This window comes from Dendroctonus ponderosae, unplaced genomic scaffold (genome assembly GCF_020466585.1).
Source record: "Dendroctonus ponderosae isolate FM_Combo_2020 unplaced genomic scaffold, Dpon_F_20191213v2 Dpon_F_20191213_457, whole genome shotgun sequence".
NCBI lineage: Eukaryota > Metazoa > Arthropoda > Insecta > Coleoptera > Curculionidae > Dendroctonus > Dendroctonus ponderosae.
In genome coordinates this window covers 1-16419 of record NW_026018671.1, presented here as the reverse complement: position 1 = coordinate 16419, position 16419 = coordinate 1, and the positions used below count along the sequence as shown (strand labels likewise).

General features: G+C 36.8%; 2 protein-coding genes across 3 annotated transcripts; one reads left to right on the top strand and one right to left on the bottom strand.

Moving 5' to 3' along the window:
* Positions 1–1202: 1202 nt before the first annotated feature.
* Positions 1203–10637, bottom strand: LOC109541137 (hepatocyte nuclear factor 6). Of its 2 annotated transcripts, XM_019909895.2 has the most exons (5): positions 8875–10637; positions 8557–8805; positions 6055–6078; positions 5692–5804; positions 1203–4637 (listed from the first exon to the last, which is right to left on the bottom strand). In XM_019909895.2, the coding sequence occupies exons 1-5, from the start codon at positions 9863–9865 to the stop codon at positions 4395–4397; spliced, it is 1620 nt and encodes a 539-aa protein (XP_019765454.1). In that variant the 5' UTR covers positions 9866–10637; the 3' UTR covers positions 1203–4394. The 2 variants fall into 2 exon arrangements, with proteins under 2 accessions (XP_019765454.1, XP_019765453.1); XM_019909894.2 differs by having other exon boundaries at positions 8557–10637.
* A 1251-nt stretch (positions 10638–11888) lies between these two features.
* On the top strand, positions 11889–15835 carry LOC109541138 (SRSF protein kinase 3). The gene is made up of 9 exons (XM_019909896.2): positions 11889–12175; positions 12298–12342; positions 12449–12700; positions 13796–14014; positions 14305–14587; positions 14646–14808; positions 14869–15095; positions 15145–15412; positions 15467–15835. Exons 4-9 carry the CDS (start codon positions 13908–13910, stop codon positions 15664–15666), a joined length of 1248 nt encoding a protein of 415 aa, XP_019765455.2. The 5' UTR covers positions 11889–12175; positions 12298–12342; positions 12449–12700; positions 13796–13907; the 3' UTR covers positions 15667–15835.
* The last annotated feature ends 584 nt before the right edge of the window (positions 15836–16419 follow it).

Below are 16419 nucleotides of genomic sequence, written 5' to 3'. Positions count from 1 at the left end.
TTTGGTGCCTTGTATGGTAGGTAAATGGTGACATGAAAATAAAACATAATTTTGTTGAAGAAGTATTTATTGAAATTGTAACTTTTGCTTTAAAATACAAAATAAATTAATGACCTGGATGAACCTGATGCGATGTTAGGAGTGTATTTATGTATTTATGTCCGGCTCAATGTTTGTGAGTAGCAACCGCAAATCCCCACGAGTACTAATTTCTGGTCGGTTTCTTTTTTTGTGACGACGCTCACAACGGCACTGAATCTACGATCTACCAGATCAGAAGCCGGAAAAGCGATTGAAAGCTTTTGTACAATATTCCATAGGTGATGGAAATTAAATTGCGATCTCGGTCAGATCCTGGTTTAACCATCAGTTTCAGCTCCAAATTTGTGGATAATTCACTGTCGCTCCGGTATTACTTTGTATTAATCTGCATTTGTGCCCTGAGTATGACTAGTTTCAAAAGGGTAAAAGTGCGCGAACCCCCTCAGGATGTTCAGGGACCCCAAAGATGATTTTAATTTCCCATGGGTCCCCTGAATGATGAAAAACCTAAATTTGGACATTTTTAATACCAATATAGGTTGAAGTTGTACGGGTTTCACTTGCAGCACAGTGATTATTTTGCCGGTTGAAGCAATTCTCATATAAAGCGGGATTTCTGAATCATAAAACGGCTGAAACCATCAGCGCTTGTTAATGCCGAAGGAAAAATGCTTAAAGCCGAGTGAGAATTCATGCACCATTCTGATTCTGAACCTCCTATCCTGCTTGTAGGCGAATACGCCGAGCCTAATCGATTTTGCCTCTTGAGATTAATTTTATGGAACATCCGAGCAGGAAAACTAAATTTCGAAATAGTTTGTTGAGTGATTAATCAGTCATCAATACGTGGAAAATGTACAGGTTTTTAGCCCCTATAAACCCCGTTTTGAGCCGTTTTTTAATTGGTTCTGTGAGGGCTTACCAATGACGTGCTCCAAAACCTACCCATTTAGCCAATCAAATATCTCACATATATTTCTAATTTAACCAGCTTTTCTAAATTAATACAAAATCCCAAGTTTGAAAAGTACTGGTTACAGTACAAGACTAAAGTTTCAATAACTCCATGAAACTCGAGGGTAAATCACTGGCATATTCCTATTTGAACCTGCGAACCTTCCTTTTACAAAAAGTTACCAAGGCAAATTGAAACGCAAAACTATTCTCAATTAGTTCTTTAATCAACCTATACTTCTACATAATTAATGTGTGTAGATTTGTGATGCCACTCTACACTGGGAAATGGATATGGTATTGCCATTTTTACACGATTTCTATTGCACTAAAATTAAAATTACATATTGTTCGGTAAACCGTTGATGAAACAATGACTTGAACGTTACCTTCAAACCGGCGTTTTTTCAAGTGAAGTAACTTTGATTTAATCAAGTAAAAAAGTGCAGGTGCAAAAATCGTATAAAGCATTCTTAGACACAATTCAAAATTTATTATCAAAACCGTCAACGACTGTCTTATTTACAAGCCATGGTAGTGTCTATTATTAAAGATAAAAAAGATGTTATGACACTGTGCTGGATTTACAATAAATGATCTTTACCGTAGCCGCTAGTGAAACCATTGTCAATAAACTGCTAACGAGTATTATAAAGTTCTTCACTAAAATTGTCGAAACAAGACTAGAATCATTGTGTATTCGAAACAAATTTCCTATTTCCTTGTCGATTTATACAAATTCTACAAGTACAGAATCAATATGTCTTTATAGAAAACATTTGAGTTAAAATAGACTAATAACTCATCAAAGTATCAATAATTGAAAAAAACAGAAATTTGCTTCGGTAAATATGTACTAGAAAAGACCACAAGCTTCCACGTTGATAATGAAGCGAATTCTATGAATCCGATCTAATTAAACCCGAACCAAAACTTTTAAGAAAACATTCTAAAACAAGTAGGATGGTTGGATGGTACTTACGTAAAATCCACAGGATTATTTTACGTGGATTGATTATGGCTCTTTGCAGTAAAATTAGTCCATGACCAGATCTACACATGTGTAAAATGAATACATTAAGGTCGTGATTTTAGCTTTCTTTTGCCACAACATTCAAATGAGAAGTACAAAAGTAAGCAAGGTGTTTGTGAAATGGCTGTACAAGGTAATACCAGCTGAACATCGCTATGTAAGATTGCTTAAATATATGGAACTTGTAAAAATTAAGCTTGATGATTCAATAAAGGAATGATTGCTTCTCGTAATAAAATATATAGGAATTCGGATTTGAAAATGCGCTCTAACTGAAACAGAGCAACCTTAGGTAGGATGAGCCTCCGTTTGACGTTGTACAAGCATTAGCCAATCACCACGTTTAACCAAATAATCCAGTAGCAGTAGATTTAGTAATTCTATCCATTGTAAAAACTGAAAGGCAGATAATTTCCTAGAAGTAAGAATAAATTACAACATTTCATAGCAAAAAGTGTTCCCAACAATACTAGTTATTATATAAATATTTTTGTTGTCGATTATGTACAAAGATTTTTAACAGTTCTATATAATGTCCTATCACTGTCACGTATTTAACACAATAATAAGATCACTGCTAATCTAAATTTAATTTAAGAATTGAAGTGACTTAAAGGCGAATTGAATTCAGAGGTCACAGTTTGCAAAAGTAACTGGCCGAATAAGCAAATTAAAAGTGAATCGCTTGGTTGTGTCTGGGTTGCATCTTGATTTCCTATTTACTTACAATTCTTGTACAATTGCATTTACAAATGCTTATTGAGAAATTTGCTGTTTGTTATGGCAAAGATTCGCTCTATCTGTCGCCGATACATAACGCATAAGTTAATTTGTACATTATTATTCATCTGCATCTGTATTCCCTACAGAGGATTTCATTTGTGCTAAAATATAGTTTTTAGTTTTGTTACCAAAATATAGCGATATTGATATACAATTACAATTGATATACAACCAAAGTATACAGTTTTATGTAGCATTTTTGACTGATCCGCTGTTATGTCTAAAGTTTCATCACAGATCGAAATTAAAATCAAAAATTAATCATAAACGAATCGAGTCAGAATTTATTGAAGTGGTACTATTCAGATCAAGTTTAATCACTACCTATCTAAAAATTATAAGTTATTACACTTTACACCAAGGTCCGACAAAATCAACAAAAAATAATTATTTACAGCTAATTCATAATCTAACAGATGTGTTTGTATCAAAAACAGCTAAATTTTAAATAAGCTTGGAATGTAAAAATCCTATGCTAAACTAAGTAATTCAATCAAAATAATTCTATAAATAATGCAGAAATTACAACCAAACAAAAAAATTCTAATTTGACTCGCCAAAAATTCAGTTTATCACGTATAATGATATCATTTGATCCACAAAGTAGTTTTTGCATCAAAATAAGGAAAAAATTAAAAATTTTCGAAATAAATATCACAAAAATAATAAGTTAAAAAAAACTAAATAGTAAAAGTCGTTATATCACAAGGCCCCTAATATTAAAGCCGAAATTTCGTACTGAGGTGATTCCGACTTCATCAAATAAAACAAATCATATCTGTACAATAAATAAATAAATAAATAATTCAAAGGAACTTGTTAAACAAGTAAAAGTAATATACACGTATAAAAATATTGACTTAGAAAATATGGCAGAAATTATTCCGGACTGTATAAAATGGACTGTTGTTGAAAATGTTGTAAACTAAACATGATTTCACTACAAATCACAAGTGAACGGTGTTCATTTTTTCGAAAAACCAAATTGTTTTTTCTGTAAACTTGTTCTGACTAGGTTCAAACGCACATGTGACTTTGATTGATTTTTAATAAGGAGGTTCTAGTCGATTAGTGCGACTAGAAGCGAATTGAATTAGACGAGTGTTTCCCAAACTTGTTCGATAATGGAACACTTTGCAAACTGACGATTTTTTATGTGTTAAAATAAAGTTGATTTCTACTCAACTCAACTCCAAAAAAAGACGTTCAACATTTTTTATGAGTATAACGTTCTTCCACGTTATTTTAACATCTAAAAGAAGGTCACAAGGAACACTAGTTCACGTTCAACGAACAACGCGCGTGTTCACGAAGTTCCGCGGTACACAGTTTGGAAAACTCTAAATTAGACATTAGAAGTTATGATTTTCGCAATAAGAAAAGTTACAAAAGATTGTCATAATACTGGGGGGCAAATGCGCAAAATTATATGAAATTTGATGTGAAAAATTTGATTTAAACCATTGAATAAGTCAAATACACAATTATTATTTGGTGAACCTACACAGCTAACTCTACAATATGGCGCTTCACAAAATATTCAGTGTCACAGCAGTAGTAAATGACGATCTCTGAATGCATGTCACAAGACATCCTCTTGATCGTCCATATCATTGTCCATGTCCCCATCATGATCTAAGTCATCAGTGTCCATTCCTGGGGACATTTGATGCATCATTGCAGCTGCTGACTTTGGATCTTCGTCTTTCCATTTATCCATTGATCGCCTCCGAGCGTTCATGAAGAAATTTCCAACTGTGGTTGGTTCCAGACCCAACTGTCGTGCAATCGTCACCTGCATTTCCTTTGACGGCCTCTTTGTTTCCTGAAATACAATTGAGAAGAATCAGCACCGAATTTTTCCACGGATTTGATCCCCAAACAGTACAAAAAGTACAGTGCAAGTTCTGTTCGTTCGTGCGACCTGCACGTTTCAACATGAAAGCGTAATACGTGGACAATGTTCAAGCAGGTTTTTTTGCGAACCGCAAATTTTTACAACAGAACCCCATTGGGGTAAAAACTGGTTACTAAAGCGGAAACAGCACTTCCATATTAATTGGCTCAAATAATTTCGATGGAGGAGGAAAATAGCTCTATCAGGAGTCTGATAGAGCTATTTTCTGATGACAAAGGAAAAGTTCTAAGAATTTTCGCTTTGGTTACCCCAAATATTGTTGAACAGACCAATGTCACCTCATGAACGGCTTACAGCAGCAATGCGATTTTTGGCAACAAAAAAAATATTATTCAAAGGCGCACTTTGGTTATTTGCTGAAAGTAATAAGGCTACAAAATGAAAATTGAATGAAGAAAATCAATATTCTTTATTCAGAGTTGCCCGAGAGTTGGCGCTGTATGTCAACCAAGCAATAAACGCTAAGTAGGTAAATGTATGTCTGCTCAGTCCTCAGAACTGATTGTGTAAACAAGTTGAAGGATATGCATTTGTTTTTCGGCATGCCCTATCAGTTACTTGAATGTTATTATTTCATTAAATGTTGGGTTTCTAATTCATTTCTGCAAGAACGACTCACAAACAAACAAAAGCTGAAATATCAATTGTAAATCATAATTTCGCTTGAGGTCTTTGTGGGAAAGTCTGAATAATTTATGAGACTTTCCCAGTGTTAAATGGGGATGTGGCAACAAAATGACTAAGCAACCGGTATAAAATAACTAAATTATGAATATGGCTGTGCTCTAGATGTGCCAAATAAAATATTAAATACATCCAGCCCTAGTTTCCTGGAAATTGCCATGAAATTATGCAATTTTCTCTAGCTAGATGTTCCCAATATTATTCCAGATACATCTATTCCATAATTCAGCCAAAGTTTTAACTCTAAATTCATAACTTGATATACCAGTGGACTTACCTTAAAAATAGCCTGAAGAGTACGCCTCTGGAGGTCTGTAAAAACCAATCGAGGTTTCTTGGGGGTAGGCATCTGCTCTGTATTCCCCGTAGTATCCTCTTTCCGTTTGCAACCTGTTTCATCAGAAGTGAAAGACAAAATGAAAATATGCACGTTTTCCGAAATCTGGAAACTGGTTCGAACCCAAAGCAACTTCATAACGCCACAGAAAACCTCTACGTGATTTTTTATTATTCAAATTAGTCAGTCGCTTTGCCGATTTTATTTGCAATTCATTGATAATTTTCAAAACTCTCGATGCAGTTAATTCGATTGAAAGAACAATTGCAAACTCTGGAACTAGAAAAGTGAATAATTACTTACTGCCTCGTTGGGGTATCTGCGCAGCTGAAACAAAAAATTGCATATAAACTAAACAGAATAAGTGGCCTTTTTACATAAATTAATACAGAAAGGATTCGCAGCCATCATTTTCAATAAAAATAGAGTATACAATCATATGGGCTTTCGATGTACACGTTCGTACATATCATTCCATGTGTAGCATTTTTTCAACATTATCATTATGCCAGACACACAAATACATTTAAATAACCATCGGGAATTGTGCATAACAACACTGCAATAGAAAATAAAGCTGTTGTCATGCATGTAAGCTCTATATGCCAAATAATATGAAACAGATATTCCGATTTATGTTCTTTCGCATGTAACAAATAAAAATAATTTAAATAATATGCATTTTATGACAAACATGCAAATATCTTTAACATCAAGTGACAAATAGAACTCACAAGCATGAAGTTGGTGATGATTTCCTTCGTTTGCTGTTGACTGCCCTCACGTTTACATTGCGCGTCTGGCAGTCTGCAATGAAACAAGAGAGTAGTCAACAACATAAAAAAAATTAAATATATTTATACGAGTATATAAAATATATTCATGGCTATATAAAAATTCTTGATTTTGGCTAAAGTCTGAAAAAAAATAATGAATAAAGCCATTAGCTTGGTTTCGCAGCTTTTTTGTAAGTCTATATGCCTTTGTTCGTTAACTTCCATATTTGATTTTAATTCCACATGAATAGCGCTCAAAAGTTCGACTGGAACAAAGAATTTTCCAGTGTATAACTCTTCAAGTGGTGGAAGTAACGTTACACATAATATTTTATTTAGAGCTTTAATGTCGCTCTAAGCTGATGTGATAGTTGCTACCTTAAACGAAACCGTACTAAACATAACAAAGGAAAGATTCTAGTCATTAGAAATTTGGTTTCTGAACCATTGGTATTAATTAAATGGTGGTAGAGATAAGAAGCTAAGCAAATAATGAAATAGAATAACCTTGAGAAACATTTCGTTTTAAATTGACTAATAGCGAAACTTGCCGGTTTATATACAATAAAGGGGGTTGGAACTCGTTCTTAGCGTTGTAACCCAAATATATTATTGCGAGGGGACGAAACAAGCTCACAATGTACATTGTATTTAGCTGCTATCGTATGTCTTATGCGCCATAGCAACCGAAAAGTGAACAAAATGGCATTTTACAAACATTTTTGATTGAGGATTTGAGGAAATGGGGTTGTTTCTTCCGGGAAAATCGGGTAAATCATAAATGGGGCGCTTTTCTTATATACCTCTTGGCAACATTGCGTTCGTAGCTGAATACAGAGGTACGGAAAAATCGATAGCTGTGGGATGATTCACCTTCACACGAAATGGACAGCTTTTGAAAGCTCGTGCTATAAAGAATAAATTGTGGTTGTTTTGAGTGGGAAGGGGAACATATTTTGTCGCATAGAGTTGACTGTATAGTGTTCCTGTTATTCAGGTCGTAGTTTTTTTCTCCCGCATTTATCTATTTAAGCGTTTTATCGGTCCCATTTTTTAAAACGGGACCTAAAAGAATGTTTGCTCAACACTTCCTAAACTTTAAATAAAAGGGAATGAAAGCGTACATATCACGGTTTATTTGGCAGTTTCAGGTTTGACCCCTGCCGATTTCAAGGAGCAGCTGTTCGGAATCCATATATTTTTTTTAAATTTAGGGTACTGCCCATAGTACTCATCAGACCATGTGTGACGTTGGGGTCACGGACTCCCACCTGCGTACCTTTATCACCCGCACGTGCTACATTAATTTGTTCAATGATTAAACTAGACATTATCTATTGTAATCTTTGTCACGTAAAGGGTGATTCTGATGATTACCAAAAATATCCTCGGTTAAATATTTTACGATATTATATACCCATAGTGGCTTTTTAGTCACATTGAAGCACCAAGTTTTTTTTTTAATTGATCAATTCCAGGCACCCGTTTTATTAAGCGCTCATGTTGAGGATCTTTATGTATTTTTCAATGTTATAAAGAACTTTATAAGGGCGAAAGGTCAAGGTGCACTGGGGCAAGTGGCAGTCAGGTGGCTGAACCAAAAATTGGTGGGCGAAAATACATTTTTGCTAAATAATCTATATCGGATAAATTTCTCAAGCAGTTGAAAATGTTTTCTGAATTTCATTTTCTAAAAACTATAAAAACAATTCTCTAATTTTATAGAATCAAATAATTAGTGGAAGAAGCAAAAAAACTATGCAGGGCAAGTTTATGAACGTCGAATATGTGCCAATTTAGACTAGAAAGTTCTGCAGATAATTTGATAAAGAAAACTAGTTAGGCGGGAGTTTGATGAAATGAAGCGGAAAAGCTGGCGAAAATTACGCATAATTGCGCTGATGGACTATGAGACTGTTGAAATAAATGAAGCATGTGTGAGTGTAGTAAATACGGATTAAGTTAGGTGATGAATATGTGCAATTGAGTTGTTGCCAGTAAATGTTGATAAACATTGTACATTACCTACCAGCTAATCTGAGTGCGGACATTCGCTGAAACTCCGGTTCTTGAAGCCACTTCCACATTCTGCGAAACGTCTCCCTGCCAGATTTTAATTTTGACCAGGGCTTGGGGTTCCGTAGGAGGTCAGAAAGAGTACCCTGTGATCTGCATAAAACTCTTTGGGCAAAAATGGCCTGAGGAATGCTGTATCGTTTCAGCTCGGCACTGATTCGCTGGGCCAGTTCTTTTGTGTTGATTTCCTCGACATCGCTGGCTATTGTGGGAACATTCAAGGATCCAGGACTGCCATTTTTTATTTGAATAGGCTGCTGATGCTGATTACCTGGAGGTGTTTGTTGCAATGTAACCACTGGAGGTGAGGGAGAACAGTCGCGTTGCGGAGCCGAAATTTGCACTAACGTAGGAGGATGGTTTTGTAATCCAAGACCATTTAAAGTCGTTTGTCCACTAAAACTTGTCACTAAAGTACCTTCCGGCGAATTTAAGGAACCCGAGCCGGGAGGGCTGAGTTGAGGACTGTTCAAAGTTCGACTCACAAGTTCACCTTGTCTGGCACCATACGGAGAATCGTAACCCTGCGGGGACATACTTTTTTGAGGTGAAGGTAGTCCATTCTGGCTATACGCACTTTGGGGACTAATTGGACTAGATTGTTGTTGCATCCCCATGCTTGGCGAAGAATAGTTGTGTGGAGGTGTCATTTCCATGTTGTTCATGGTATAAGGTGTACTTGCATTGAGTCCCACAATGCCCTGAATGGTGTTATTTTGCATAACGGTGAAGGAGCCTGTAACATTACTGGCATGGCCATAAGCAAACTTATCGGATACGGTGGAGATGGGCGGCAAGGGTTGCAAAGGGGTAAGAGTGGCATAGGAGGAACTGGGACTGTAGCCGGCGGGAGACATCCTGCCGTTCACTGTGGTAAGGGTTTGGTAAGTCGGTTCCGGGTTCAAGTTTCGGTACTCATTCGAATCTATCATGACCGAACTGGGTGACAATTTTGGACTGAGGAGTTCGGACTCCCTCGATTCCTCTTGGGGTTGCACGATAACGGAGAGAGGGCCATCGGCTTCTTCCTGTTTAACAACACGACGCTCGACCACGGCGCGTGACAGCACCCTCATCGTCGTCACAACCCGCGTTTCCATGCCTCCTCCTGTTATGACTGCGTGCGTATGCGCTGTGCCATTTGAGGAATCGACCGTTTGCTCAGATAGTGACTGCTGTTCGATTATCTTTCCAATATTTTCCATCATAATTAATTTGATGGGTCGCCCGGCGCTTTTAGTGATGTCGACACCGCTTACCATCCGGAAAACTTCGGACGTTCATAACAACGTCCCCGCGCGGAAATGAACTTGCTCTCGAATTTCCTTCCGAATGGGTCGAACACCAACTGACACTGCAAAAACAGCAATATCCCGGTATATTATATTCTCCGTATTTACGACGGCGCCGACCAATCCTCGAACGAAACCATCGCATCCTCCTTAAAGACTCAAAGTGTCCTTTAGCGGCTTTTTGGTTCCGCTGCCTGTATGCGAAATCGCATGCTCCCTTCGATTGGGAACCCCCGCACTCGTACCCGATATTTAGTTATTGGTCTTCGGTTTCGATTAGTATGAATCCGTGGTGAAATTGTAACTTGGCAGTCGGTCGATACTGGATTGAATGGGGGAACGAACGACGCCAGGTGGTTTTCTGCGCGCGTCCTTCATGAACCCTCGTGCTGCGCCACAGGGCTTTTGCGTCACTACAATATACTATTCCTCCTTTTATCGGACCCTTTTTACCACCCTGTTTGAGTTACGACCATTACGGCATGATCGCAGAGCCTTCGAAGTATGCACGTCGGCCAAACAAAGGAAATCTGCGGCTCGCTGCTCTGGTGAGAACAACTTTTTCCTAAATATTCTTTTGCACCGTATTTACCTTACTAGCAGTGAGCAGGATGTCTTAATTATCTCACACCAAAAACGATCAATGCTCACTTGAACACAACTATTTCAGACCTTTCATCGAAAAGCAATGCTATCGACCACATATTTATCGTTTTTCGATATCACAAATATGGCACAAATTTCCAGTTCAATTTCGTTCAGCAGCGTTTTACAGATTCGGGGTGGCATATTTGCAACATTCATTTTCTTACCAAAAACACTCGATGCACTCCAATTATGTGCATTTAAATCATTTGAAAGGTCAATGAATCAAAGTGGCGAAAGCGTTCAAATCTTTTACGGCTTCTCTACCCCTATAGAAAAATAATTATCTTCGTGACCAAACTGATTAAATACAACGGAAACGAATGGAAACACATTTTTTTCTATATCTGCATATTGGGTCCCCTTCGCTTCCAACGCCCATATGAATCCGCAGCAAAACTTGCACCTGGTTTCTGGTCCTACTCATGCAGATGTTTAGGTGTTTGCTAACAGTTCAAATACAAACAATCTGTTTTGTTTTAAATATCATTTAATTCTCCAAAGAAATCGACTATTTTCAAATTTTTCGGTTGTAGCACGCACCTTAAACCTTGAAGCAAAACTCGCTTTTCAAGGAATCAAGAATTTTCCATGGGTTTCAAAACAGCACAGCGTTCGCTAAAGCCGCTAAGATTTTGCCACATTTTGCGCCACATTTTGAAATAATCCGATAAAATAATGCTTGGCGACGCGCCATCTGTACAGGCTCTCTTCATACCCAAATCGACTGCAAATAACACGGCTTTCTGTAAAGCCTGAACACGAAAACCTTAAAATCTGGAAAACCTTTATGAATAACGAGAGGACTATGGAACGGTGAAACCAAAATTTTTACAATTTTTCAGTTTGGATTATTTAAATTGTGAATGTATAATTTAACTCGTCAACAAGAATTCACTTTCTCATTCTTCAAATTGAAGTGGTCCTTCCTTAAATTTGCTTTGAATTAATAATTGCGCTTCCAGCTTAGTGAGGTTTGCTTGAAGCATTGCAAAGAATCACCAGACTTTGAAAGGAAACATTTTATTTGGAAAACATTTGCTGGTTCCAGAAAAAAATACTGATTAATTGACTCCAGAGTTGTATGTGAAAATCGACCATATAAGAGGAAAATCAGGTAAAACTGGATTTATCTGATAAAATCCCAAGGATCCAGAATATCGACCCTTAGTGTGACGCATGAGCAATAAGATAATTTGCCCTACACGGGTTATTCTAGGGCGAGAAAAATTAATGTCGCGCACTCTAACATATCAGGCAATCTCCGTTTTGTATTCATTATGACTGATGTACCGCACCATACGTTTCATTCGCTAGAAAAAAATGTTCTAGAAACACCAAGTGCTAGTCCATCCTACGATTTTTTATTGAAAAAGCTTCCACCATTCTGGCTCGAGAGAGATTGGCGGGTCTCCAATCTACTGTTAATGAAAGTGGCGGCCGACTTACAAAAACAAACAGTGGTGGGACCCATAAAACTCTCAGGACTTCTGGAATTTATTCTTCCTTTGATATTCTCTACTCCTTATCGTCAAAGACAACACTCTCGCAGAAACAATCATTTTCGTTCAATAGCTACCGGAGAAAATCTAGCTCCCAAGAAAATATATCCTACGAAACAGTCTCTCCTCTCAGGTAAGTTTTTCTTAATATAAAGTCAAGCTTGTGAACCCACCCTAAAGCTAGTTTTTCCTCACAAGGACTTTCTCGACAGAATATTCGATACCAACTAATATCAATTTTTGTTCATTCACTAGAACTTATCAGTTTTGCAATTTTGTTACTGGAGCCAACAGTCAAAGGTATATGTTTCTGGAATTTGAATCAGTTTTACACGGCATCTGTCGTTTATGCTTATACTCAATAAATTAATTAGTGTTCTATTGATCTATGTTTTACCCAAAATAGAGCTTTGGAGGCCAGCAATAAACCTCGATACCATACAAGAAGAAAAAGTGAAAATGATGACAAATGGCCTTATGACGAATTTCGATTCGATTCGCCTCCATCGGCTACACTGCCCAGTGCCGTTTGTTCCCCAAATGAAATTCCAATTATTCGAAAAAAACCGCTGAGCGTAAATATTGATATTCAGTCCATCTCATTGTCACCTCCCGGATCAAGAACTGACGCTCTGTATCTAAGAGGCTGTCCATCTCTGTGAGTATTATATATTACGTTTTTGAATGAAATCAATCGATTATATTTAAAAAACACGCTCACACGCGTTTTAATTTCACGTCAATTAAACTAGAGTTAATTTCTTGGAGATATTAGCTCTTGAAAACGCACTTCCAGCTTCAAAACAACGGAAATCTTTCAAACTTGTTGAATTAATTAGTGTTCTATTGATAGCATACGAATAGACAAAAGTGAAATTGCTGAAAGAGCATTACCGTCATCAGTCAAAATACCTTAATGAAAATACTTGAAATTTAAAGCATTTGTGAGAACGGTTAGAGGCAGATTACGTTCTGGTCAGGTGGGATTGGCGGTCTCTAAATAAATATGTAAAGCAATTTTAGAAATACTAAAGTTATCAATTTTCTGAATAGTGCCAAGGCAAGTTATTTTTATCCTTAGTTTATTTCGCGATGCCTCACGTGTCGTGTTCTGAACAAGCGAACTGTGCAAAAATTGATACATAAATCAATAAGAAATTGGTTTGATTCGAAATCGACAGATTATTATGGCCAAATCATGGAGTGCGTGCTCATTCAACAAATTTAAGGATAATTAATTACGCCGAACTAGTGCTAGTTTTATGAAAGGTGACTGGAAGCAATGGAAAATTATTTTCTGTGTCCTGCAAATAGAACGATGCCCCTTTATGCGGACATTTACAATTTAGCAAATGTGCTTTTTTCAGTATTGTACTATTTCTCTATCACCGTCATTCCACTTATATTATATGTCTTATATAAAAGACACAAATCTAAATCGGTCTCCAAAAATATCATAACAGCACCCGTAATAGTAGTAGAGGAAGTTGTACAGCCCCCAATAGTTGAAGTGAGATTGTTCTGGTTTCCCAGAAAAACGATTTCATGCCCCAATACAAAATAGTAAGTTTTGTTTATCTCAAATGCATCTTTTAAGATTTGCCTAAACACTTGAAATCCAAAAATGAATTGACTGCAATATTTATTCGTCAAATATTACCTGGAACAATTTGTGCCTTAAACAGCTCTTGATAACAAAAAACAATCTATTTATCGCAGGTTTTACGTAATCGTTAATCAACTTTTTTTTCAGTTCGTCCAGCAAGGACGTAAGTTTATTAGATTTAGATGACATTAAGAAATTAAGATACATTGAAAACAGAGAAAGCCAAGAAGATGAAGCTGAGTATGAGGCCGGTGGTTATATGCCCATCAATACAGGCGATGTCTTAAAAAACCAGTATAAAGTATGCAGGAAACTTGGTTGGGGACATTTCTCTACTGTATGGTTATGTAAAAATTCATATAAAAAGTAAGTTTTTACTTAAAAAAAAAATAAACAATAAAGGGTTATTCAAATGTCCCGCACGTCCAGCTCCCAAAAGAAAGTTGGTGAGCTACAGATGCACTTGAGCAAGTATCTCAATCAACTTGCGGTTTTCTAAAAAATCGTGCCAAATATTTTTTACTCTTTTTAACTCTATTGAAAAATGCGACATTCAAATCCAACAGTGTACCATCTAAAACTATATCAAGATCTTTTCTACAGTAAGAAAATATACAATTTTTGAAACAAAATATGCAACAGAATGATTCTTTTAGTGGTCCTAAATACGTGGCGTTAAAAATATGTAAATCTGCCCCAATGTTTACGGCGGTGGCAAATGATGAAATACGGCTTCTCCAGGAAACTCGAACAGTGAATCCTAACCATGTGGGCTATAAAAACATAGTCCAAATGGTAGATACGTTCAAGTTAATTAGCGAAAATGGGGTGCACAATGCAATTTCCTTAGAAATAATGGGACCAAGCTTACTACATCTTCTTATGCAAAGTGACTTTCGGGGAATACAAGTGGCTGCTGTTCGTAGAATAATTTTCCAGGTAACCGATTAGTTGCAGATATTAGAGCCTGTTTTATCAGCTAATAATCGAAATTTAGGTGCTACGAGGCTTAACGTACCTTCACGAAGAATGCCACATCATTCATACGGATATAAAGCCTGAAAATATTTTAATAAAAGTCGACGAAAACTACATAAAAAAATTGATTGGTCAAATGGAGCGCTTTTCGGAAATGGGAGTGGACTTGCCACGTTCTTATGGTAGAATTTTCAAGTTTCCGTTGTACTGCTTTTGTTAACTTAATTCGTATTATACTGTAGTCAGTTCAGAGTTTTGGACGAAACAGGAAAGCAGCCTCCACGACTCAGAAGAGGACATAATTCCCCGTTTCGGCGAACATAGAGCGTCTTCGTATCCAGGAAACATGTACTTCAGTGAAATGACGAATTACAGAGAACGTCATAGTCAAACAGATTTCAGCACCCCCATGTGGGTTAGTCCTAATATTGAAATAAAAATTGCCGACCTGGGCAATGCTTGCTGGGTGGTACGTGACAACGATTCCAAGCCTTAAAAGTCTAACAAGTCTCTTGCAGGATCATCATTTCTCACCAGAAATTCAGACCAGGCAATATCGAGCACTGGAAGTCATATTGGGAGCTGGTTATAGTTATCCAGCGGATTTATGGTCCATTGGATGTTTAGCATTTGAGTTGGCTACCGGAGAAATGCTGTTCAGTCCCAAAGGATCCAGTGAACATTCGGCAAATATTGATCATCTTTGCTTAATTTGGGAGACACTAGGAGGCATTCCAAAATATATTACTGAGACTGGTACCGAGTTTAAAAAGTACTTTGCGAATGGTGAGGTTTTTAAATGCAATAACACGGTTGGTCCAGAATGGATTGCTTTTTTAGGGCACTTAAAAGACGTACCAGCTGATAATCTGAGAATCTGGAAGATTGAGGACGTGTTAGTAGAAAAATATAAATGGAAACGGCTAGATGCCATTCCCTTTGCCAGTTTTCTGTCAAGTCTAGTAGAACCAGACCCTGCCCTTCGAGCTACCTCAAGCCAAGCGCTTAACAACGAATGGTTACTGTCAACGGACATTTAAAATATTATCTAATTGTAGTCGAGTTTTGGATACGTACTTTCAAACCTGCAATCATCATATAAACGTGGCCATTTTCCCTATAGCATAATTCGTATAATACATGTACTTGTAAAATTGAATCTTTTTACATGTCTGTGTTTGGAATACTTAATTAAACGTTTAACAAGAGTTTATTATTATTTATTTATGCCCCAGTTATAAATATTAACTGAATACTTTCCTCCAAAATTTTCCTCCCCACAATTTTTTTCCAACATTGACGGAAAATCCATATTGCTATGTGGAAAATTTGCAACCAACTGTAAAGGCCACGTGCACTGACTAAATGTGCACATACGTTGAATGTCTCCAGATCGCCGCGAGACGCACCACGATAAAGTTGATTTATTACATTGTTAAGGAGCAAACAAAGCAATTTGGCCACGCGATGGATTCCGTGAAAGGGTTAGAATATTATTCGTCGTTGACAAATGAAAAACAGTTTGTGAGCGAATAGCTAATGAGTACGAACGAATAATGAATGATTTTTTTTCAGAATGATACATTCTACATGTGTTTTGTGCAAAAGCATTGAAGTTTTCCTTTTTTTTTTAATCGATTCTCACCTTTGGAAAAATTTCAGCCAAAAATCAAAATTTCACATGCGTGTTTTTTGCGGGAATATACATTTATAAAGCGTTTGCGTCAATAAAAAGGAAGAAATTGTCGGTTAAAGATCGTGCACGCTCAAAAAACGCTTAAAATGTACCGAAC

Excerpts from the sequence above, each read along its gene's own strand:
- LOC109541137 (XM_019909894.2), bottom strand. The coding sequence starts at position 9,865 with ATGGTAAGCGGTGTCGACATCACTAAAAGCGCCGGGCGACCCATCAAA. Across the intron at positions 5,805-6,054 it reads GCAGATACCCCAACGAGGCA|GTTGCAAACGGAAAGAGGAT; the intron begins GTAAGTAATTAT and ends CTGATGAAACAG. Across the intron at positions 4,638-5,691 it reads CTCTTCAGGCTATTTTTAAG|GAAACAAAGAGGCCGTCAAA; the intron begins GTAAGTCCACTG and ends ATTGTATTTCAG.
- LOC109541138 (XM_019909896.2), top strand. The coding sequence starts at position 13,908 with ATGCCCATCAATACAGGCGATGTCTTAAAAAACCAGTATAAAGTATGC. Across the intron at positions 14,588-14,645 it reads TTCGTAGAATAATTTTCCAG|GTGCTACGAGGCTTAACGTA; the intron begins GTAACCGATTAG and ends ATCGAAATTTAG. Across the intron at positions 14,809-14,868 it reads GGACTTGCCACGTTCTTATG|TCAGTTCAGAGTTTTGGACG; the intron begins GTAGAATTTTCA and ends ATTATACTGTAG.